General features: G+C 41.8%; 1 protein-coding gene across 1 annotated transcript in view; it reads right to left on the bottom strand.

Moving 5' to 3' along the window:
• ANKFN1 (ankyrin repeat and fibronectin type III domain containing 1) overlaps positions 1-23,275 on the bottom strand; it is a 150,646-nt gene that overhangs the window by 99,340 nt on the left and 28,031 nt on the right. The window contains exons 4-5 of the mRNA XM_047080382.1: positions 19,365-19,559; positions 17,301-17,414 (exon numbers count right to left, since the gene is read on the bottom strand). Of these exons, the coding sequence (XP_046936338.1) occupies positions 17,301-17,414; positions 19,365-19,559 (309 nt within the window). The remainder of the gene's footprint in view (positions 1-17,300; positions 17,415-19,364; positions 19,560-23,275) is intronic.

The following is a 23,275-nucleotide window of genomic DNA, read 5'->3' on the forward strand; positions in this document are numbered from 1 at the left end:
TTTCTTCTCTTGACTCACGGTTTCCCCCTGTGTCCCATGAAATTTATTTTTTTTCTTTTGATCCTTTTATTACATTTGTTTTGAGTAGATCCACACGGTTCAAAAATCAAAAGGTAGAATTGGTGATACAGCACTAAGTGTCCGTAAGTCCTCTCTGCCATCTGCCCACAACCCTCATCTGCTCTCTCCCCGCAGACATCCACTGTTCTTGGTGTCTTCTGTATCTTTCAGAGTTTCTTTGTTCACACTCAAACAAGTTTGAATGTAGATTCTCCTCACCCACCATTTTAATGTAACAGGAAGCCCACTATATGTATTCTTCCAACCCTTTTTAAATGAATTAATTAATGTGTTTATTATTTTAAAAAAATTTTAGTGTTTATTTTTGAGAGAGAGAGAGAGAGACAGGGAGAGAGAGAGACAGAGAGTGTGAGTGGGGGAGGGGCAGAGAGGGAGGGAGACACAGAATCCAATGCAGGGTCCAGGCTCTGAGCTGTCAGCACAGAGCCTGACGTGGGTCTTGAACCCACGAACCGTGAGATCATGACCAGAGCCAAAGTCAGACACTCAACCAACTAAGCTACCCAGGTTCCCCAACCTTTTTTTTTTTTAAACTTATCTTGGAGATCTTTCCATATAAATGCGTAATGAGATTCCACATTCTTTCCTATAGCTTCTGTATGTGGATGTGTATGACAATTTAACTAGTCCTCCATTGATGGAGTTTCTGTATTTTATACTGCATGTGATGCAATTTACTCTTACAAACAATGCTGATATGAATAACCTTGTGCATATTTCATTTTAGAAATCTCTAAGCATATCTGTAGGATAAATACTCCTAATAAGGATTGCTGGGTCAAAAGTTGTTTGCAGTTGTAATTTTGATAGATATTGCCAAACTGCCCTCCATAAAGGTCAGAAAAATGTATTCTTCCATTAGCATTATGTGAAAGTGACAGTTTCCTGGACCCTGATCTACAGAGTGTGTATTAAAACTTTTGAATTTTTGCCGTCCTGAAAGGTGAAAATTGATACCTCAGGTTCGTTTTAAACTGCATTTCTTTTATAATGGGAGAATCTGAACTTCTTTTTATATGCCATCTGTGTTTCTTTCTCTATGAACTGTCTTTCCCTCATTTTTTTCTTATAGACTTCAAAAGCTATTTATATATCAGAAAGATGAGCCTCTGCCTCTTGTACGAAATGGTGTCTTTTTTGTGTTGCTTGTAGTCGTTTCTGCTGAAGACAGTTTTTTAAAATGAGGTTGAATTTACTCTAGATCTCGAATCATGGTAATAAAGGCCTCTCCTTACTCTAGTTATAATGGATTTCTCCCAGTTTGTTTTTCAGAACAGTTACGATTTCATTTCATTTTATTTTTACATTGAAGTCTCTGATCCCTTTACAATTTATGCCGCAAGACACTATGAGACATGGATCCAATCACATTTTATTTTCTCCGTTAAGTAACCTTCTTGTTGGATTCTACATCTTTCCCCTACATACTTGCGATACTACTTTTATCCTATAGTAAATTCCTGCATTTAGAGCTACCTATGGAATTTCTCTTCTAATCCACTGGCATATTATGTACCAGTGCGGCACTGTGGAGTTATTTTGGCTTTATAATGTGTTAGTATCATGACCTTTATGGTGACCTCATCGTAATGATGATAGCATCATCTTAACGTACACTATACATACATGTAAACAGCACATTATACCGTACAAAGCATGTTCACTTACACTTTCTCATTTGTTTTGATCCTTATAACATCACATGGGGCAGCTGGAACTGGTACTTCTGTCCTGATTTCATACATAAAGAATCTGAAGCCCAGGGATGCCTGGGTGGCTCAGTCGGTTGAGCGTCCGACTTCGGCTCAGGTCACGATCTCACGGTCCGTGAGTTCAAGCCCCGCGTCGGGCTCTGGGCTGACGGCTCAGAGCCTGGAGCCTGTTTCGGATTCTGTGTCTCCCTCTCTCTCTGCCCCTCCCCCACTCATGCTCTGTCTCTCACTCTCAAAAATAAATAAACATTAAAAAAATAATAATAATCTGAAGCCCAGAGGAGACAGAATGTTTGCCCAGGATCACAAACAAAGCTAGCAGGTGGCAGCGTGACAACTCGCCTCTTCGATCCGACTTTGCCAATCCATGGTTCCGCTCCTTGGAATATCTAAGATCCTCTCTGAGTATCTACCAGAGAGCGTGTTCATTCCCATAGATTCACTCTGTGCTGCTGAGCTCTAAGCCTGGGCCGGATCTTCAGCTTTACCTAATCTTCCTGGGATTGAGGAAGACACAATCATGAAATCATAGAACGCTGAAGCAGAGGGAGACCTGAGAGGTCACAGACTAACCTAGTCATTTTATAAAAGAAAGGAAACCAAAGCTCAGAGAAGTTGTGAGCTTTGTTCCCAAGAGCATTTGGTTTGTAAGAAGTCAGGGCTAAGCCCGAACTCAAAGATAGTTCTTTTCACATGGTTTAATGAGGAACAGGAGGAGGTAAATGTAGTATGTACTTTACTGAAACTAATCACCTCCATGTGTACAAGCACCTTCAGGGCCAGAAATGACAGTCATGAATTCATTCATTCATTCATTCATTCGACAATCATGTACCATGTGCCAGGCACTGGGCTTGTCATTGGGTTTATAATGGTGAACCAAGCACAGTCCCTGCCTTCAAGGAGAATACAGTCTAGAAAGAGAAACAGACATCAAGCATATAATATACGGATGAAGATGTAATTACAAACTGGGAGCAAGACTATAAGGGAAACTTAACATGGTGCTCTGAAAGAATACAACAGGAAGACCTAATTATTTATACTGCAGAGTCTGGGAGACTTCCCACTGCTCCCCCCCCACCCAACCCAATTCCAGCCTGATTTGTGGTCCCTGATACATCTCTGTGGAGACCTAAGATTTCACGGATCAGGACTGAAGTTCAAAGAGGAGATGTGACTTACCCAGAAAGGTCGCTTAGCTCTAGTTAGAGTAGAAGCAGAGGACAACAACCTCCTGACTTTCTGGCTAGGGCTTTTGTATAAATGCCATCTTAAACTTTAAAAAAAGGTTGTGTTTTTTTTTAATGTTTTACTTATTTTTGAGAGAGAGAGAGGGTGAGTGGGACAGACATGGAGAGAGAGAGAGGGACACAAAGATTCCGAAGCAGGCTCCAGGCTCTGAGCTGTCAGCACAGAGCCTGACTTGGGGCTCGAACTCACGAACCACAAGATCATGACCTGAGCTGAAGTCCAGTGCTTGACCTCCTGAGCCACCCAGGTGCCGCTATAAATGCCCTTACTGCAGACCCATGCTCCACTACCAAAGTTCAGAGTGACATCACCCTTCACAACTCACAGGCTCCCAGGAGACTGGCACTTTGACCTAGTCTATACCATGCCATAATCAGCACACTGCATAGAACAGACAAACCAAGATTTTGACAAACGCTTGCCAATGAAGCTAGGTTTTTTCTAGAAAATAGTTTGTCTCATCTTCCTTGAGTGGTTCATCAGTTATTGTACTGAAGAATAAGCTGGACTTCCCTAAGCTGAGGGCACATTTTTATTTAGAGCTTAAAATACTTTGTAGTATAGCCTCAATTCTTTCTTTGTAAATGGGCAACTTTTCTTTGGCAGTGAACAGTGTGACCTCACTTCTCTTGACAAATTGTTTCTATCTGTTAATGTAATGCTTAGCACACACGTCATCGGAAGGAGAAATGGTTGATTAGAATAGAAGAGACACAATCCCATTTATTTAGATTTGTCACACTCTCTGGGTTTTATGCACCCATTGCTCGTGGATGTGTCCCCATTTAACACCTTGGGCAGTGGGATTAGATAGGAGTGATGGATGCCATTTCTCATTAAAATTAAGAGTTCCTTGACTCATTATGCTTTTCTCCACTTAACTTTATTTTTCTTTTCCTTGGGGATGAGTGGAGTGATAGAATTGGAGACTTTTTAATATTATTTCCATATCCACATTTAGCTATTTACAACTATGTGACTTGAAGTGATGGAACAGTCAAGACTGGTTTTAAAATGGGGAAAAATTTTAATAGAACTCTCCTTTAAAGAAACATTCCAAACTGTAGGAAATGCTCTAAATACAGAGATGTTCGTGGCAGCAGCACTTCTAATAGTGAAGCAACTGGAAGAAACTTGAACAGCCAAGGATCAAAAAAACCAAAAAATACACACTGATGACTTCCATGCCATATGAATGGATTAAAACAATGCTTCAGAACAAAAGTCATAACATGGGGATGTGAAGTAGAAGAGAAGAAGGCCAGTACAGCATAGTTGTCAATAACAGTAGAGGTGGGGAGCGGCACCTGGGTGGCTCAGTCGGTTAAGCGTCCAACTTCGGCTCAGGTCATGATCTCACAGCTTGTGAGTTCAAGCCCCATGTTGGGCTCTGCACTGACAGCTGGGAGCCTGGAGGTGCCTCGGATTCTGTGTCTCCCTCTCTCTCTCTGCGCCTCCCCCGCTCATGCTCTATCTCTCTCTCCTTCAAAAATAAATAAACATTAAGAAAAAAAAATTTTAAGAGTAGAGGTGGGGTGCCTGGGTGGCTCAGTAGGTTAAGCGTCCAACTACGGCTCAGGTCATGATCTCGTGGCTCACGAGTTCGAGCCCCGAGTTGGGCTCTGTGCTGACAGCTTGGAGCCTGGAGCCTGTTTTGGATTCTGTGTCTCCCTCTCTGTCTGTCTCTCCCTCAAAAATAAATAAACGTTAAAAAAAAAAGAGTAGAGGCTCTGGGATGAAAAACTGGACTCTTGCATGGCTGTAGAACCTCAGCACGTTCCTCTGTTTGCTTTAGGGTTCCTCATTCATGAGGAGAGAATAATGATTGTACGTATTCCATAGGGCTGTGTGAGGGATAGAAGAAGCAACGTTTCTAAAGCCTTGACTCCACACCTGGCATGTGCTATGGGCTTGACAAATGTTCACTATTGTTGTTAAATTTATGATCTCAACTTATTATGGGGTCCAAAATTACCAAAAGTTCCTCCAAGGAGTAGATTTCTTTGGGTTGTAGGACTGAGGGTAACTGATTTGTTTCTTTGTTTATATTCTGTTCTTTGCAGCGTTCTATAATTATGACACTGTTTTTTCCATTTGTCCCCAACCCTCTTTTCACCAGAAAAAAAACTTTGACCTTTACTGACCTGCTCTGTGTCTCCAGGAGCCTGATTCTTACACACAGCGTCCCTTCAGGTGGCAGCTCCTGGTGGTGTCCCCGTCCCAGCGCTCCCCCATCTCCCTCTGAGTGTAGGGGTGATAAAGGCTTCCCCATCCAGCTAGTCCTGGGTGCCTTGCTATCCCTTGTCCATTCACGAACCCTGCCCACTTCTCTGTAAATAATCCCTTCATTAAAATTACTTCAGACTTCAAGCTGACTGTACTTCTGTTTCTGCTGGGACTCTGGCTGATAGAAGGAGCATACATTATTTTTTATAATTGGAAAAATTTTATTTGAGAAGCGCAAAGGACCACCCCTGCCTCCCACCTCCCAAAAGGAAGCACTCCTCACGGCGTGGAGAGGCCCCTCAGCTTCCAGACTTGAGGGTGATTATTTTTGTTTCATTTTTGAGCCCTCACATGAAATTAGGCTTCAGGCTAGAACACCTATTTCTTAGAAAAACACACTTTCTCCCGGAGAGAAATTCTAGAAAGCAGTCGCGGACTATTGACAAACTATAATGCTGCAAAGGGATCTGGCCAAAAAGGGATCAAGAGAAAATCTCCAAGGGGACAAGGTGGCCCGGAAGCGGCTCATCACCTGCAGTGCCAGCTGTGTGCCCAGTGGGGCCATCGTGGACAGAGCTGTGCCTTGAGTGGAGACCTGCCTCTGTGGCCACTGGAAACTCACCAGCCCCTGTGGCGTCTGGGCTCAGCAACGGCCAGGCTCCCAGGGGGTAAGTGATACAGTTTGTTCAGTCCGGGGGTGGTGATGGGGCTGGTTGGGGGGGCTGAGGGGGGAGGCTTGGCACGTCACCGAGCACTGCTCCGCCGTTAAATCTCCACTGGCAGGCTGACTTTTCCCCAGGAGGAAGCGTGGGGAGGAATCTCACAGTTGCATGGCAATAAAGAGCTGCCTGGTGGGCCTCCCTCTCGGCCAAGAGGCTTCATGGCTCCAAAGTTCTGGAGGGGTGTGTGAGGGGGAGGAGGAGAAATAAGCCACTCGACTCAGTACTGATGCAATCACCTTTGCGGAGACTTTCCGGTGGCAACCGCGTTGAAGACAGCGAGCTTGGGGGAGCCAGCAGGGTGCAGAAGGATGAAACTGAAGGTGGTGGGGGGAGGGGAGGGGATGGGGGTGGGGGGAGAGGAGAGGGAGGTGGAGGTGGGTGGCGTCCAAGAAGAACTGTGGAGTTGTGAAGGAAAGGGGTGAGCGGTGAGGCTCAGTAAACGACAGTGTTGGACAAAGCCAGTTAAAAACTCCAGCCTCAGTGGGCCTTACTCTCTTTATACTGCAAAGTGAATTCTTATATTGGTGAGCCTTCTTTCCCCACATAAGCCCTCTAAGCCCTACAAAGAGGGGGTCTGCGTTTATCACGTTCATTGTGACTCACAATGAATTCACTGAATAGCTAACTATGTAATATATATGTTAAGCCCTGTGCCAAGTTCTAGGAATACAGAGATGAACAAGACATCGCTGTTTACATAAGGCTTCCAGTCTGATGGGAGAGACCCATGTTGAAGACATGACCACACATGCACAGCCTGGTTGCACATTAGAATGACCTAGCAACTCTTGAAGGGTATCTGTGCTCGGGTCTCTGCCCTGCAAAGACTCAGATTTGATTGGTCTTGGAAGAGGCCCTGGCATGGACCCGAAGGTGATTCTAATGGGCAGCTTTGTTGGAGAATTCCTGTTCTAGATATACTCAGGGTTCCCATGAACTTCCAATGACGGTCAAATGAAATTTGGCCAATAATTTACTGGATGTATTAGATACTAGAGGCTCTAAAAAGTTCTATAATAAAGAATCCTATTTAAACTTAAAAATATACTGCAAAAATAAATAGATGTTTGTGATTTGTGAACATTATTTTGAAAGGCATGATAGAACTCATTAGGCATGATTTATATGAAATACTTAGAAATGCCTCTCTGAAGAAATGACCTTAAAATTTTTTTTAACATTTATTTATTTTTAAGAGACAAAGACAGAGCATTAGTGGGGAAGGGGCAGAGAGAGAGAGGGGGACACAGAATCCAAAGCAGGCTCCAGGCTCTGAGCTGTCAGCACAGAGCCCGATGTGGGGCTTGAACTCACAGGTGGCAAGATCATGACCTGAGCCGAAGTCACATGCTCAACTGACTGAGCCACCCAGGCACCCCAAGAAATGACTTTTAATAGAGATCTGAACAATCAATGGTCAGGGAATGGGAGGATCAGTTCCAGGCAGAGGGATCATCATGTGCAAAGGTCCTGTGGTAGGGGAAAACTGCTTTAAGAACAGAAAGGTGGTCAATGCTACCGTACTGTAGGAGGTGAGGGGAAAAAAAGACACGATTTGTGCCTTCAAGGAACTCATCATACCTTAGTAAAAAACTCAAATATTCCAAAAACTTCTATTACTCTATGGGTCTATGATTTTCCAAATAAAACAGGAAGAAGAAGAAATCAGTGTCAAGAATAATCCTTCACCAGCTGATATAAAAACCCATTTCATGTTTGTCCCTAGGTAACTTACATAATTTTTGGAAACAGCAGATATGCTTTCATAATGTTGGCTTAGGGTAATATTAGTATTAGGTCATGTTTACTAAGCATAGTCTGGGTAATAGGGAGAAGTGACCTGGAGATTGAATCAAAATGCCAAATGGCACCTATGCCTGCCTATCATTTTTCTCTTCAAATCCTTCAAAAGGGAAACAAGGTACAGTATTTAAAAATATATCCATTAGCCAGAAAACAAAGTGAGCCTACATGCCCATTTTCCACCTCCTTGTTTCCTCCTTGATCCTTAGCAGCCACTAACCTGTTGTATATTTCTATAGTTTTGTTATTTCAAGAGTGTTCTATACATGGAACAATATACTATGTAGCCTTTATTCACTGGCATTTTCACTCAACATAATCCTCTAGAGATTCATCCAGGCCATTGTGTGTCCTGATACTCTCTGTTCCTTTTCATTGCTGAATATTATTCCATGGTACAGACATACCACATTTAGTTTAACCATTCACCAAATTGGATTGCTTCCAGTTTTTGATTATTACAGATAAAGCTACTATAAACAGTTGTGAACAGGTTTTTATATGAACACAAGTTTTCATTTTTCTGGAATAAATGCCTACCAGTTTGTGGGATGTATGGTACTTGCATGCTTCTTTTTTTAAAAAAAGATTGTCAAACTGCTTTTCAGAGTGCCTGTATCATTTTACATTCCCACCAGCAATGGATGAGTGATCCCATGTCTCTGCATCCTTGCCATGTGGTGTTGTCAACTATTTTCAAATTTTTTTGCTGCTCTGATTGGCATATGGCAATATTTCATGGTGGTTTTGATTTGCGTGTCCTTAATGCAAACCCAGTGAGTTATTATTATAAAGTGGAACTTAAGTAGATGGCACTTGAGGAGGGAAAATAGGTGCTACTCTTGGGAAAATAGGTCCTACACTCTGAAAGGATCATTTGAAACAAATTTTGAATATGATAATGGCAAGTAGGGTAGGAAAGAGAAAAGAGGCTATTAGAGATTTGAGGAAAATACATAGGTAAGGAAATCATAGTACACTATCTGACTTTGCAATGTCAAAACTTACACATTCAGTGTAGACTGCACATAGTGACTTCCTTCCAAAAAAACAGGATGGAAGAAGTAACTTTACAGTGGAGAAACCAGACAGACACATCTCAGCCAGGCGATCAAGGCCAACATCAACAGTGATGAGTCCTGTTGGGAGCATGTACTCTTGATATGATGGGTTGAAAATGGCTAGCTAAAACTTTATCTCTGTGGTCTTCTGCCCCCAAACCCATATCCCTAGTCTAATCATGAAGAAAGATATCAGTCATGTCCAATAGAGGCACATTCTACAAAATACCTGACCAGTCTTCCTCAAAATTATCAAGATCATCAAAAACAAGGACAGTCTGAGAAACTGTCGGCCAAAGGAGCCCAAGGTGGTATGATGTGTAAATGTCATGTAAGGTCTTAGATGGGGTCCTGGGACCAAAAAGAGACATCAGGTGAAAACTAAGGTTACTGAAAGAGAGTAAGGACTTTAGCTAAAAACAACAACAACCAAAACAAAAAACAAAAAAAAAAAACGAACCAAAAGTGTGCGCACTCATAATAGTATAAACCTTGTTGACTTAACTAAAAATAGAAATATAATTACGTTGAGAGAATCAGGGACTGTAGATGAGGGTGGTATTATGAGAGAGTTAAATTCTTTTCTGTTATAGTTATAATTGCACATATAAGACCTGCAATTGATGTATCAAGTAATAGCCATAGAAGCATATTAATTAAAGTAGACAGGTAATTATGAGAACTAGAGGAATTAAAGCTGGCTGGCTCTGAAGAGTAGGGTAGGAATAATGGGGCAAATAACTTTTTTTTTTGTATTATAAACCCTTCAGTGCAAATTTGTTTTTTAATCCCATTCTTAGATCACTTTAGACAAAAATAAAAATAAAAAGTATACACAAAAAGAGACAGACCTTCCGTTCGAGTAAATAAATATAACTATATACTCTTTATGAGAGATAAATGTATCTGAAATGTCATGGAAAGGATGCACATAAAAAGATGGAAAGACAGCAGGCAAATGGGAAGAGAGAAGGCACAGTTAATCACAAACAAAATAGTTGAAGCAAACAGCGTTAAGCAAGACAAATAAAGCAGCTTCTCAGAGATCAAAGATCAAAGGGACAAACACTTTGGAAAAAGACGGGGATTTAAACAACATCTACACATTCACACTATATACCCAATGGAGTTCACACATTCTTTTCAAACACCAAATCCAGTGCATATACACGGATTGATTGGCTAGCTACAAATAAGAGTTTTAGAATATTTCAACAGTATACAGAGCACATTAAAATTTTCTCTTAAATAATAAAATTAGAAATTAATAAAAATATAGCAAAATATATGGTCATTTAGAAGTTTAAAATGGCTTGCCTAAAAACTCTGCTTAAAGTGGGAATTACAAATTGTTTAGAAATAAATGATTATGGCACCTTGCTTTAAACTTTCTGGATATGAACAAGATAGGGGAAAATTTATAGCCTTAAATACATGGATTGGAAAACAAGTAAAATAAAGGAACAAGTAAATGAACTTTTCAAATTAAAAAAAAAAAACAGGAAAGAAAGAATAAAGTAAACCAACAGAAAGCATCAGGAACTGGCAAAGCTAAAGCCAGAAATTAATGAATTAGAAAATAAACAAGAAATAGGTTTTATGAATTAAGAATGTTAATTCTTCAAACAAACCAATAAAATAACAAAAGTTCAACAATTGTAAAAGAAAGGGCACATATACGTGACTTTTGAAATACTAAAGGGACCATAATCACAGAGGAGATTTAAAAATTATGTTCAATGCTATATCAATAATCATAATCCAAATTCCTTAATTTGGTAAAGGCTGTCTACCAGAAACCTCTCCTAGAGATCATACGTAATGGTAAAATATTAGGCGTGCCTGGGTGGTTCTGTTGGTTAAGTGTCTGACTCTTGATTTTGGCTCAGGTTATGATCTCGTGGTTCGTGGGTTTGAGCCCTATGTCTGCATTGATGGTGTGGAGCCTTCTTGGGATTTTCTCTTCCTCCCTCTCTCTCTGCCCCTCCCCTCCCCTGCTCCTGCACTCTCTGTCTCTCTCAAAATAAATAAATAAACTTAAAAAGATGGTAAAATACTAGATGCGCATTGACAAAAGCAGGTAGGAGAGAAGGATAGCTACTGTCCCACTTACTGCACACAATGTATTGGGAATCAGAAATCACATTGATTCTCGTTAATGAAGTGAGATCCAGGAAAGAATGAAAAGTACTGGAAAGGACAAAATGATCCTTACTTGAAGATGATATAGCAAAAAAAGCGTAAGATGCAAGACAATCTACTGAAGAAAAAAAGTTACTAACAGAGCTCAGCAAAGCAACCAACTAAAGATTTCTTTTGAACTAGCACTAGCTCTTCTATTGTCCTACAATAGCCAATTAGAGAATATCTTGAAAAGAGAGTTGATTCATAATAGTCATGAAACCTGTAAAATATATGCGGCATGAAACTTAATGGGAAATGTAGAAGGCCCATATAAAGAAAATTATTAAACCTTCCTGAATACGTAAAATTCAACTTGATTAGGAAGACATGTCATGGATGGAAAGGCTTTCTGCAAATGAACTTAGGAATATGATGCTACTCCAATAAGATTTTTTCACTTAAACTTGACAAGCCAATTCTAAAATTCGTTTGGAAGGGAACATGTGTGCAACTAACTGAGACATTTTGAAAAAGATTACCCTGGGGAGGGACTCGCCCTACCAGATGTTAAAATATACTGTAAAGTTCCTATATGGTGTGAAAATTAATAAAAGGAAATGCCGTTTAAAGTGGATTGGGGAGGCCAGAAGGGGGAGCTCTCACACCCTACTACTCATTGTCAATTACAAACCCAACAGGAAGTCTCTCGTACTTCAGCTACTGCTTTACTACCCCAGCAGGAGGAAGAAAGGTTTTTCTCTTGCCCCAGCAACAGCTCAGCCAATGAGAGACCTCACAACTCAGCCAATGAAAAGCCGCTATACTTCAAACTCCCAGTTTACTCCAGTGGATTTTTGGTTTATAACAGCTCCTCTCAGCTTCCCTCACTTTCCTCTTTGAAGAGTGTTCCTCTGCTTTGCTCTTTGGACTTGTTGTAGCTTGCTTATCCCGAGTTGCAACCCTCTACTTTCGCTAAATGAACCCAGTTTTGCTGGTGAAGTAACTGGCAGTTTTATTTTTAAGGTTAACAATGGGTGTAGATTAAAAAAACAAACAAACAACGGGCGTAGATAGGTGAGTGAGACTATAACATCATATAATAGAAAAAAAATGGACACAACCTATGGCTATCAGTGGAAGAGTAATTAGATAAATTATAGCACTTCTAGCCAGGGAATAGGAATACTATACAATTGTTAAAAAGAATGAAGGGGTGCCTGGGTGGCTCAGTCCGTTAAGTGTCCGACTTTGGCTCAGGTCATGATTTCGCAGTCTGTGAGTTTGAACCCCATGTCAGGCTCTGTACGGACAGCTTAGAGCCTGGAGCCTGCTTGGGATTCTGTGTCTCCCTCTCTCTCTGTCCCTACCCCACTCATGCTTTGCCTCTCTCTGTCTCTGAAAGATGAATAAACCTTGAAAAAAAAATTTTTCTTAAAAGAATGAAGATCCAAACACACTGACACAGAAAGATAGATTGATATGTATGCTACATTGTTGAATTAAAAATAAATGTAGTTGTAAGATTACACGGTGTGATAATTTTATATTAGAGCACACAAACAAAACCATACATCTGTGTGCTTATACATGCATGTACATACATCAAGAAAAGATTTATAAGGACATACACGGACTCGTAACAGAGATTAATTTAGTGATAGGGGTGTCACATTGGAGGAAAGAGTAAATTGTTTTACTTTGTCTTTTATATAACCTGTACTTCCTTGTTTGCAGGTTAAAAACCTAAGTGAGGAAAATGCAAAAAGACTATGTTTTACAACATATATTATTATAGTGTTGCTGTTCCCTCCCTCTCATTGGACCTGCTGTTTTTCCTCCTCATACATTTAGCTGCTGAACTTATTTACACATTTTCACTTGCATGCAAAAAATGGTAATCCGCTGAGTTTCATGTCCTTCAGACGTAACATCTTCAGCCTCTCCTAGGTGCTCTCATCTGCAAACCTCTGGCCTCACCCCTGCCCAAACGGGCTAACTAAAATGATAAATCCTTTTGTTTTGTGGAATTTAATCCCTTCAATCTAGTAATGAGGGTAGCCTCCTCATATTACGATCAGATTAATTCTTCAATTAATTAAACATGGACAATAATTCTAGTCCTTAGAGCAATGAATTTTGTTGGTAGGCAAAATATCTTTCTAATTATAAGGTGGAGGGAAAAAATAATAGAAGGGGTAAAAATAGTATAAATACCAAGCAATGTGCACCTAAGTCCCAGGAGGTCAGGTTTTTCTTAAGTCTTGTGAAGAGATGGCCCCAATGATCAAATCATGGTCAAGTTCACACTATTATTATAAATTATCAACCCCTAGGGTTTTCATGTACAAATGGTGGACTCTCTTTCCTAGAAGCTACAGTGCTCCCAGACATCTCTCTGGAATTCTCTAACTTCCTTTCTTTCTGGCAAAGAAGTTGGAGGTAGTGGTTGGCAGAAACACCGGCCTGGGCTTTGCTGGAGTGGATATAATACCAGGTCCTGGCAATCTCTGCAAGGAGAAATTTTTTTTCATTTAATTTAATTTAATTTTTTTTTTTTTTTTGTGGAAAATGTCATCAAAGGCAGAGCAGTTAAATGGTTTGCTATTACAAGCCTTTGTAGGAAGGAATTAGGGTGGTGTTTCTAATCTGCTGGATGACACGGTGAGAAAAGATGGGGAAGGGCCCCAACCAAACCAGTGTCCTGCCCACACCCACTGGAACAGCTACTGTAGCGTCTCATCATTGGCAAACCCCAAAGGGTGCCACGTCAGGCCCTGCTCTAAAAAACACACAACAACAACAACAACAACAACAAACATAGAAAAGAATTCATCCTATGGATGGAAAACAGATGCTGCACTGCACCTGTTAGAGGTTACCTTCCTTTCCATTCCTAACCCAGCAAAGAGCAGCAAAATCACTTTTGCAAATGTTCTCTGCTTTGGGGCTGCAGAGAAATGACACATCCTGTGCAAATGAGAGCTTCAGACAGGTTACCCAACACAGCGAGGAGAAAATGTGAAATGAGGTCCTGGCAATTGTCCAAAGCATCAGAGCATTTGAAATAACTCTAGTCTGGCTCTGTAAACCATGAAAATTGGTGAGATGGGACCAAAAGATGCAAGAGCTCTTTGAATCCAAGAAGGAAACACCTAGAAACAGACAAGTCATTCCCTTAGCCTCATTTTCCTGCATTTAGGGGAGAGGCAGGCGGAAAACTCCAGTGGGTCTTACTCAGAACTGTTTCCATGGTTTTAAACTGAAATTGATGCCTTTAATGTCCAAGTTGTGATGACAATCGGCCTGGTTGCATGGCCCCTTTCATCGCCAGGGCCTGCACGGGGCTTGTAAAGAGATGCTCTTAAAAAGATTTCTGGATGTCAACAAACTCTTAAAAAAACAACAACAACAACCCCAAATATGTTGATGAGTTGAGCATATGCAAGTGAGGAACCAAAGGATTCATATTTTCTTTCAAACACAGGCTCAAGTATGAAGGGGAGGACATCCGGTTGTCAAAATAGGCTTGAGGTTTTGTGAACCCAGAAATTCTAGAGAGCAGGGTGAGATTTGTTCCAAACCCTAAATACTGCAGGGTTAAGTCTTCCCTCTAAACAATTAGATAACTGACATCTCATTCCGTGGATTTCTCCCTTGTTTCTTTTCTTTTTTTTTTTTTTTTTTTAAATTTTTTTTTTCAACGTTTATTTATTTTTGGGACAGAGAGAGACAGAGCATGAATGGGCGAGGGGCAGAGAGAGAGGGAGACACAGAATCGGAAACAGGCTCCAGGCTCTGAGCCATCAGCCCAGAGCCTGACGCGGGGCTCGAACTCACGGACCGCGAGATCGTGACCTGGCTGAAGTCGTACGCTTAACCGACTGCGCCACCCAGGCGCCCCTGTTTCTTCTTTTCTAAAGCAAACAAAATAACTTGCCTTGTTTCAGGGTAATTTTGCTAATATTTCCATAATTAAATAATTACTTCAACTCCTGAATTAAAAACTGTCCCGTCTCCGGGTACAGGAGGCTGCCAGCTGTTTTAAATAACCCTTGAGAGTGGTCAGGTTAAGGACTCAATTTATGACCTTATAAATTAACACAAGGAAACCTACTCCATAATGCAACAGACAATTCTATTTATAATGCTTAATTAATCCCCTCCAGTCACCAGCAGAACCCACTTGTGGCTTTCATTTCAACCTCACCCAAACGCAAGTCTCCTGAGATGAGACGTGTTAATATGTGAATGCTGATAGAGTTTGCAGGCCTCATGGGCGAGCATTAAATAGCGGACGGTCTGGATGAATCAGCTTCCGATTGTTCACTAATCAAATGTAAGAAGAAAATGGCAAGTTTGGCAGCACTGACGAAACCCTTCATCAAAAAACCTGAGCTGGAGCGAGGTAGAAAGAGAGGAAAATGCCCAAGTCTGACACTGCCCGCAAACACTAGCTCTAGACTTCAGGAAATCTCCGCAGAGCAGAGACCCCGACAAAGTGTCAGAATTGTATCAAAGGATGGCTGTAGGAGGCTGTCCTGGGTGGCTTCATTTGTCTGGTGTCACCCGTACCCCGAGGCTGCTCTCTTTTTGATAAGAAAACTCAAAGTGGTAACCAATTCTATGCTGCCTTACCTAAGGTATTACAGAGTGGAGTCATCTGGAAAATCCCAAGTATCTCAGAAGGCTACAGGGTGTGGGCAGAGTCATTTCTGCAGACAAAGAAGATTCTCCTGGGACTAGGCCCTGGGCGGGAGAAAGGAATCACCGCTTGGACAGGAATTCTGCCTCGTGGCCTGGCCTCTTGGAATATGCACGGACGGCTTTATCAGGTTTTAGGACTGTGCAGGGTATAATCAGGAAAATGACTTTCTCCCTTTTTTGTCCACCGTGTTCAAGAATCAACATAACGTGATATGTGCAGCTCCCAAGCTCCTTAACCTTGCCGCCTCGGGTTCCTCATCCACAAAGTAGAAGTGCTAACACTGCCCATCTCCAGGGTTCTTGTGAGATTACACAGAGCTAATACACATGGAGGTTTTAAACAGTGCCTCCGCAGCCTCCACTGTTCTTATCGCAGCCTCACTCTGCTGCTTTCTCCTCTGGACTCCCTGTCTTCCCTCCAGGTGCTGCTGTAGCAGCTACGTCTGGCTGCCAGCAGCTCTCCCGAATAGCTTCCTAACTCACTTCCTCATTCCAGGTCCACACCTCTTCCAATGCGTCAGACACAGTACTGCCACCTAAGTCTTTCATAGTCTACCTCCCATCCTGTCCCCCTCTTATTCAGGGGTCTGCAGAGTTCATCATCTAATGTCGAAACTCCTTAATCTTGAATTCAAGTGTCATTGTACCCCTGCCTCCTGCCCTAGTTTCTCTCTCTGCTCTTACATTTCACGGGACCTTCTTGTGAGCCCTCACCTCCCCTGGAGCTATGATCTGTTCCCCTGCTCTCCTCTGCCTGTTCTAGCATGTTCTTGCTCTTCAACTGTGCTCCCAGTTTTCTCCACTTGGAGGCTACCTCCCCCTCCCACCAGCACCTTCTTTTTTTAAAACATTTTTAAAAATGTATTTATTTACTTTGAGAGAGAGAGAGAGCTGGGGAGGTGCAGAGAGAGAGAGAGAGAAAGACTCAGAGAGAGAGAGAATCTCAAGCATGCTCCACACTGCCAGCATGGAGCCCGATGTGGGGCTCGAACTCACGAACTGCAAGATCATGACCTGAGTCAAAACGTGGAGTTGGACGCCTAACTGACTGAGCCACCCAGATGCCCCTCCCCCAGCATCTTCTGGTCCAAATCCTAGACATCCTTGAAAACCGAATGCCACCTCGACCTTGGAACTTTTCTGATCCTATCATGTTACTTTCCTCTTTCTTTTCTGACTCCCAACATCTTTATCTGTTTTTCTTTTAAATCCTCAACCCTAGTTACCTGCTATTACAGATATCAATGCATATGCCTCTTAGTATGTTCCATTTCCCACCCTCTGAGCTCCTTGGATTGAGACTGATTCTTCAGTGTGTCTTACTCAGTCTTGTCTCCATCGCTATGCTATGCACAAAACAGGCCCTCTGCAAACAAGAATGGAATTATTAATATTTTGGACAGGTTTGGAATAGTGACAGCCTGATCCTGCAGTTCATGCTTCCTGTGACTTATTCTCAGTAACCCCTTGCTCTGTACGGGAGTGCCTATGCAAATATGTCAACTCAAAAAGTAAATGGGATTAAAAAATCCTATCAGCAGCAGAAAAAAAACAATGGATTGTTTTTTAAGAAGAAGCAATGGGGAAAAAAAAAGAAATCTGGAGTCCAGTACCTTTATATCTGGTCACTACAGCTGCGTTGACACTAAGAGGCTCTTGAAAGCTGACAGTGAGTGATGTGCTGCTGGTCACCATAAGAGAGGCGTTGGTTGGCACCTCGGGGGCTCCTGGGACAGAAGGAAAAACATAAGGATCTTAACATCGCAAATCCTTTTCAAACAACGTTCCCGCCTCTTCAAAGGATACCCTGAAACACACACTATGGAAACATTTGTTTGTAGAGCCTAATAGCTTTTGCTTTTGAACATTTTCATTAGAAGTCTCAATGGCCTTTATTTGTTGCTATTGTGATCTTATTTGAGCATTAGAACATCTTCTGAAGGGGTAAATAATACCAGTTAAGCCTTCCCAAAGTATCCTGGAAACACAACAGGAGATTGACCTGGACCAGTGGAGAGGAGGCCAGAAAGTGTTAGCAGGAACTGTTGATAGAGACTGGTACATTTCATGAAGTATTTTCATGTAAATCATTGAACTGGAGCCTTTTTGCAACCCTGTTGGGTAGAAAGGGCAAGTAACAGCGTGTGCACGTTTAGGAGGAAGAAACCACGTCTGAAGAGACCACACTAACTTGTTCAAGGACGCAGTGAAGACACAGCTAAGACCAAAGCCCGTGGCTTCGGATGCCCCGTTCTGGGCTCCTCCCTGTGTGGAATGCTCAGGGCCTGGCTCTCATGCTGCCTCCTATTACATCAAGTAACATTTTCTGAGAAAGAATTCATGGACGAATGTCATGCCCATTAACCTCGGGTTTTAAAGGACTCCTGATAGTTTTAGGTGTTCCTTAACACCCAGAAGGTGTTTTGTGATTTAGAAAATTACCCCCCAAATGGCTGTAAGTCTAAAACTATAATTACTTCTAGTATTAATCTGTGTCCTAAATGAGGCACAATAGCAAATGCATTTATTAAAACTATTGCTGAATGTCTTTTTTTTAATGCTAAAGTATTTATTTTACAATAAGATTCTGTAAAAAAATCTTTATTTAAGCAAGTTATTCTATTAGTTAAAACAAAGCAAAGGTAGTAAGTTTGAAAGCAAATTAGTATGTATTTTTTATGAATGTCTTTTTTTTAATTAAAAAAACACGTATCGGCATTGCTGAAGAGATTGTTAATATTGAAAACAAACTTCCATGAATGTTGCTTAAGCTATTTGCTTTAAGAGAAAGGATTAGGGTATGGTTCGATACTTAGCACTGCTTTAGAAAGCCAGATTTTCACTACTTTTTGTCTTTATCTATAGCACAAAGCAGAGGCAGATATTTCCAAACTAATGAACTGATCTTTCTCTTATATTCAAATTCTCCAGTCACTGTGTGTCTGGAGTGTCACAACAACCACACTTGTTGTTGTGGTTTAAATAAGATCTACTTTTAGAATAAGATTTTAGTATTTCCCAAGTGTTTGACTTTTATATATTTTTATAGTAGGGGCTGCTCTAAGCATTACCTTCCAGTGCTAATGAGTATTATCCAGAAACAACGCTTTTTCTTAAACTAACGGAAAGAATTGATGATGAGAACAGAAGTACAGATAAAGCACAGTTCAGTGACTGACTGTCCTCTGTCGCCTGTAGTAACTGAAGATTGGTTTATATAAGTAAGCTCCCTATAAAAAAAAAAATGCAAGAGAGAGTTGAAAACAACTTAAACTTGGGTTGAAGGCAGAAACTGGACAAATAGGCAAACAAATATTTTCCACCTCCACATCCCAAAATATAGCCACTTAGGGTATCAAACCATCCAGGTTATTAGGCAGTAGGGCGTATCGGGTGGAAAGCTCTAGATGAGTGTGAGATGGTGGAGACAGGCCAGCAGCACCGAAGCCTCATGGCTGTGGTCAGAGAACCTATCGGGAGCCAGAAAATCAAGCGAGACAAAAGATCCTTTTACAGTCGCCCAGAGCCCTCACTCCAAATAGGCTGACAACGGCCATCCATGACCCTGTAGCAGAACTGCCAAAAAAAAAAAAAAAAAAAGTCAGTAAAAGAAGGCCTGGCTGTCTCCAGCCAACCTGGTTTCTAGTTAAATGCAGAAGTCCTCTGCTTATACTCACTGGCGTGCTCGAAGCCTGTTCTCATGCGTCTGTAGAGCCGACACCTCCACTCCCAAGCTTTCAGCTGTTTCTCTTTCTCGGTGTTGTCCAGACTGGGTCCTTCATTCTCCACCTGGGCGGACAGCTCGCTCACCCTCTGCTGGGCCTCCTGCACCAGCGTGGCAAGGTGCATCGCTCGGCTTTCCAGGCTGACAACTGGAGGGAAAGACATGGCTGACTCCTTTCTCCTTCTGGGGGAATGCCGCTTCATTGGTGGGGTAGTTAAGAGTCTACTGTGGACTTAAAAAAACGCCCGGGCTAAGTGGGATCCGTGTTCCTCATTACCCGACTGACTCCAGTACGTCGAAGTAGTGGTAAATCCATCCATTTAAGATCTCTCATTGCTCTGTGGCCCTCTTGTCACAGGCACCCCAAGTAGCTGCCTAGCACGGTTCACTAGAACTCCACTATCAAGTACCCATGAGGACCACTTCTAACCCAGATCGCACACATTTGTTTCCATGATCTTTAGAAAGACAAACAGGGCCAAAAGCTCTGTAGGGCTAGGAAGGCCTTAGGAAAAGTCATCCACAAGGCAAGTTGCATACTATTAAAGTTGGCTGGTCATTTTTTCCCTTCCTTTTTTCTTTCTTTCTTCTTCTTCTTTTTTTTTTTTTTTTGGTAGCATCGGATTCGAATTTTCTGCTCTTATCACATTGTGCCAATCTCATAGACGTTTTTGTATATACGTCTCAGTGGTGTAATATTTACCTATTTATTTATTTAAAATATTTTTTAATGTTTATTTTTGAGAGAGAGAGAGACATATAGACGGAGTGTGAGCGGGCAAGGGACGGAGAGAGAGGGAGACCCAGAATCCGAAGCAGGCTCCAGGCTCCAAGCTGTCAGCACAGAGCTGGATGCAGGGCTTGAACTCACGAACCGTGAGATCCTGACCTGAGCTGAAGTCGGACACTTAACTGACTGAGCCACCCAGACGCCCCACCAATTTATTTATTGCTAACGAAGTGCCCGCTGCCACGGTAGGGCTGCACGTTCTGACACTGGGTGTCATTAGACAATGATCTTCTATCAATTCGATCTCTGATCATGATCTCAGGGAAGGAATGGTTTCTGGAGATGCCTATGCCTGACAGCAAGTTCGACTACTCTTTTTACGGAGAGGGATTATACAGCTTGATATTTCTGTTTTACTCAATACATGATATCTCAGCTAAATTCACATGATGGCGTTTACCCAACTGGCCCTTGTGTGAGTGAATGTTCAGGACAACAACAGAATGCATCGCATTCTTGTGTCAGACTGGGAAGCTGCTTCTTGGCCTTTGCTCCTGGCTCTCACGAACGTGAGGGCTGCCTCAGCGGTCACTTGGTCACTCTGCAGGAGCCCCCCTCTCCCCGGTTAGTGGTAAGGAGGAGGCAGCCTCCGCGTGGTCTTGTGGAAGGGAACCATGCAAATACTGAAACAGACCAGAATCAAGTTCTGCTGCTCTGTCGCCAACATGTTTGACCCTCTCTGTGACCAAAACAATATTTCCCCCTGGTGGGTGAGAAAGAAATCCAACCATTCCATTCTTCTAATTAAGGGGGGGGAAATATGATGAAGATAACTCAAGTGAAAACTTGTTAGGTGTATTTTGAAATGGAAATTAGGTGGTTATAGATTCATCTTCTCTGCGTTCATAGGCATGTTTGCATTAATTACAGGAAATGAATAATAATTTATTATTGCCCCTGCTCACCATCAGTCTCAATTTATTTACAGATGAGGTCAATGAAAAATTAGTTGAGTCTTTTTTTCTTTTCCTTTCTTTCTTCTTTCTTTTTAAAGTTGCTGTTTAGAACACTCAGGACTGTGTTTTGCTGCCGATTTGTCATGGTTAATGAATGTTGCTGTAGCAGTCAATCATGTACTCTGAATACCGTCACACTTTTTTTTTTTTTCTAAAGCCTCAGTCGTGAGCCATGACAGAAAAATAAACAAATAAATATAAAGCTAAAAAACTCTTTCACTGAGCAGCTACACTACGCAGAATCCCCCGGGAAGGCTAAAGGGGGCCAGAATAAATGATAATATAAGTGCTGTGGACGCAGGGAGGCAATGATGGTGTATGAATGTGGAGGCTTTGGCAAAAAAAAAAAAAAAAAAAAATACACACACACACACACACACACACACACACACACACACGGGCGCACACTCCAGTGGAAAAATTGGCAATATTAGTAGCCTCAAGGTGCAATTTCCTGAAGCAGTGAGATTGACAAGTCAGTACTAAATGCTGTTAATTTAACTAACTTCAGATTAATGGTAGAGTCTGCTATGACTGAAGGCCTCAAACACAGTCTCATTATAGCCTTGCTGGGAAGGTCCTAAATATAGGCATTGACAGTTTAAAACAAATTCGTATACATTTGTGTATTTTTAGACATAGGTTAGGCGTCAGGGTTTGTGTCACAGTTTTCAGGTTGATTAATTGACCCAGTAACTGCACCCTCTACCCACCACCCCCCTCCTTCTTCCACTCCAAATTATAGAGAAAATGGGGGAATTGTCCTTGCTAAGTCATTCTGTGAGCTTTTTATTGTAAGCCTGATGTTTGAATTGCATGCATGCATCAACACTTGGGTGATAGACACATGATTTATAAAAATAAATTTTTCTAATACTATGAAATCCCCCCTATTAATTTTTATATCCACAACAGTTATTACTGGTGTGAATTCCAGGTGGCATTTCAGATGGACAGCTTCTCTTGAGCTATGCTTGGCTCCCCCTGAAATTTTTCCTGCTTTCCTCAGCACAACACGCTTTGTTTCTAGACTTTCCCTTTCCTCCTCGGCTGTGGCCTTGATGCTGTTTGAGTTGTAGTGGCAAAGGGATTCTACATGTCTAAGGTAAAGCCTTTTGCCTCTTCATAGGCTAAAGGAAAATCCATTCGGTTTTACAGCCAGGTGAATTTTCCAAGATCCTCTAGATCCCTGTGCTTCTCAAATTGGGCTACCTAAACACCAACACAATGTGGTGGTGCTGGTGGGGCCGCAGTGGGCATCTCTGGAGCCACAGAATGAATATGTGTGTCTTCCCAGGGCATCAATTTTTCCATACAGATTTTGGTAAAAGCATATTATTTAGAAATTAAAACAAACACTTCTGGAGGAGAATGGAAAGATATCCCCAAAATTGAAGGCTTAAAAAGGAACTTTATAGAAATCTCTCCCACCGTTTTTCTTCCAGGCACCCCTGAGAATGCACTCACTTGCCTCTGTAGTTAGAGGTAATTCCGTGGGCGAGTAGAAGGGGCACCAACCGAGCCAGTGGTTTCCAACCATGTCACCCAGCAAAACTTTTATTATTTTTTTTTCCTATGGAGTTTTTTAATAGCTTAATAAAACACTTCTCTTTTGAAAGATTTTCCTTATTGACTACCAAATCAGCTGACTTACAAAGTAATCATTTTCTCCTTATTATTAATGACCTAATGAAGTGGGTTTATATGTTTTAAGCAGAGGTAATATGATAATCATATTAGGCCGTGCAGTTTTATCTTGAGTAATGGTGCCATAGTTTAGGCTTTTTGACACCTGGCAAATGACTCTGAGAGTCCCCTTCCTATTTTGGCCAGATTGAGAACATTTTAACCGCTTTATTTTATTGTTATTTTTTTAACTTCCTTATTTTGAAAATGAAGAAACCCAGCCCAAGGAGGTGAGATGGTTCACCGAGATTTTCGTAAAAACCTTAAAGGGGCGCCTGGGTGCCTCAGTCGGTTGGGCGTCTGACTTCGGCTCAGGTCATGATCTCACTGCTCATGAGTTCCAGCCCCGTGTCAGGCTCTGTGCTGACAGCTCAGAGCCTGGAGCCTGCTTCAGATTCTGTCTCCTTCTCTCGCTGCCCCTCCCTGCTTGCT

The sequence above is a fragment of the Lynx rufus genome, unplaced genomic scaffold (assembly GCF_022079265.1).
Source record: "Lynx rufus isolate CCGP_SWC_20201006 ecotype Redwood Valley unplaced genomic scaffold, mLynRuf1.p SCAF_18, whole genome shotgun sequence".
Taxonomy (NCBI): domain Eukaryota; kingdom Metazoa; phylum Chordata; class Mammalia; order Carnivora; family Felidae; genus Lynx; species Lynx rufus.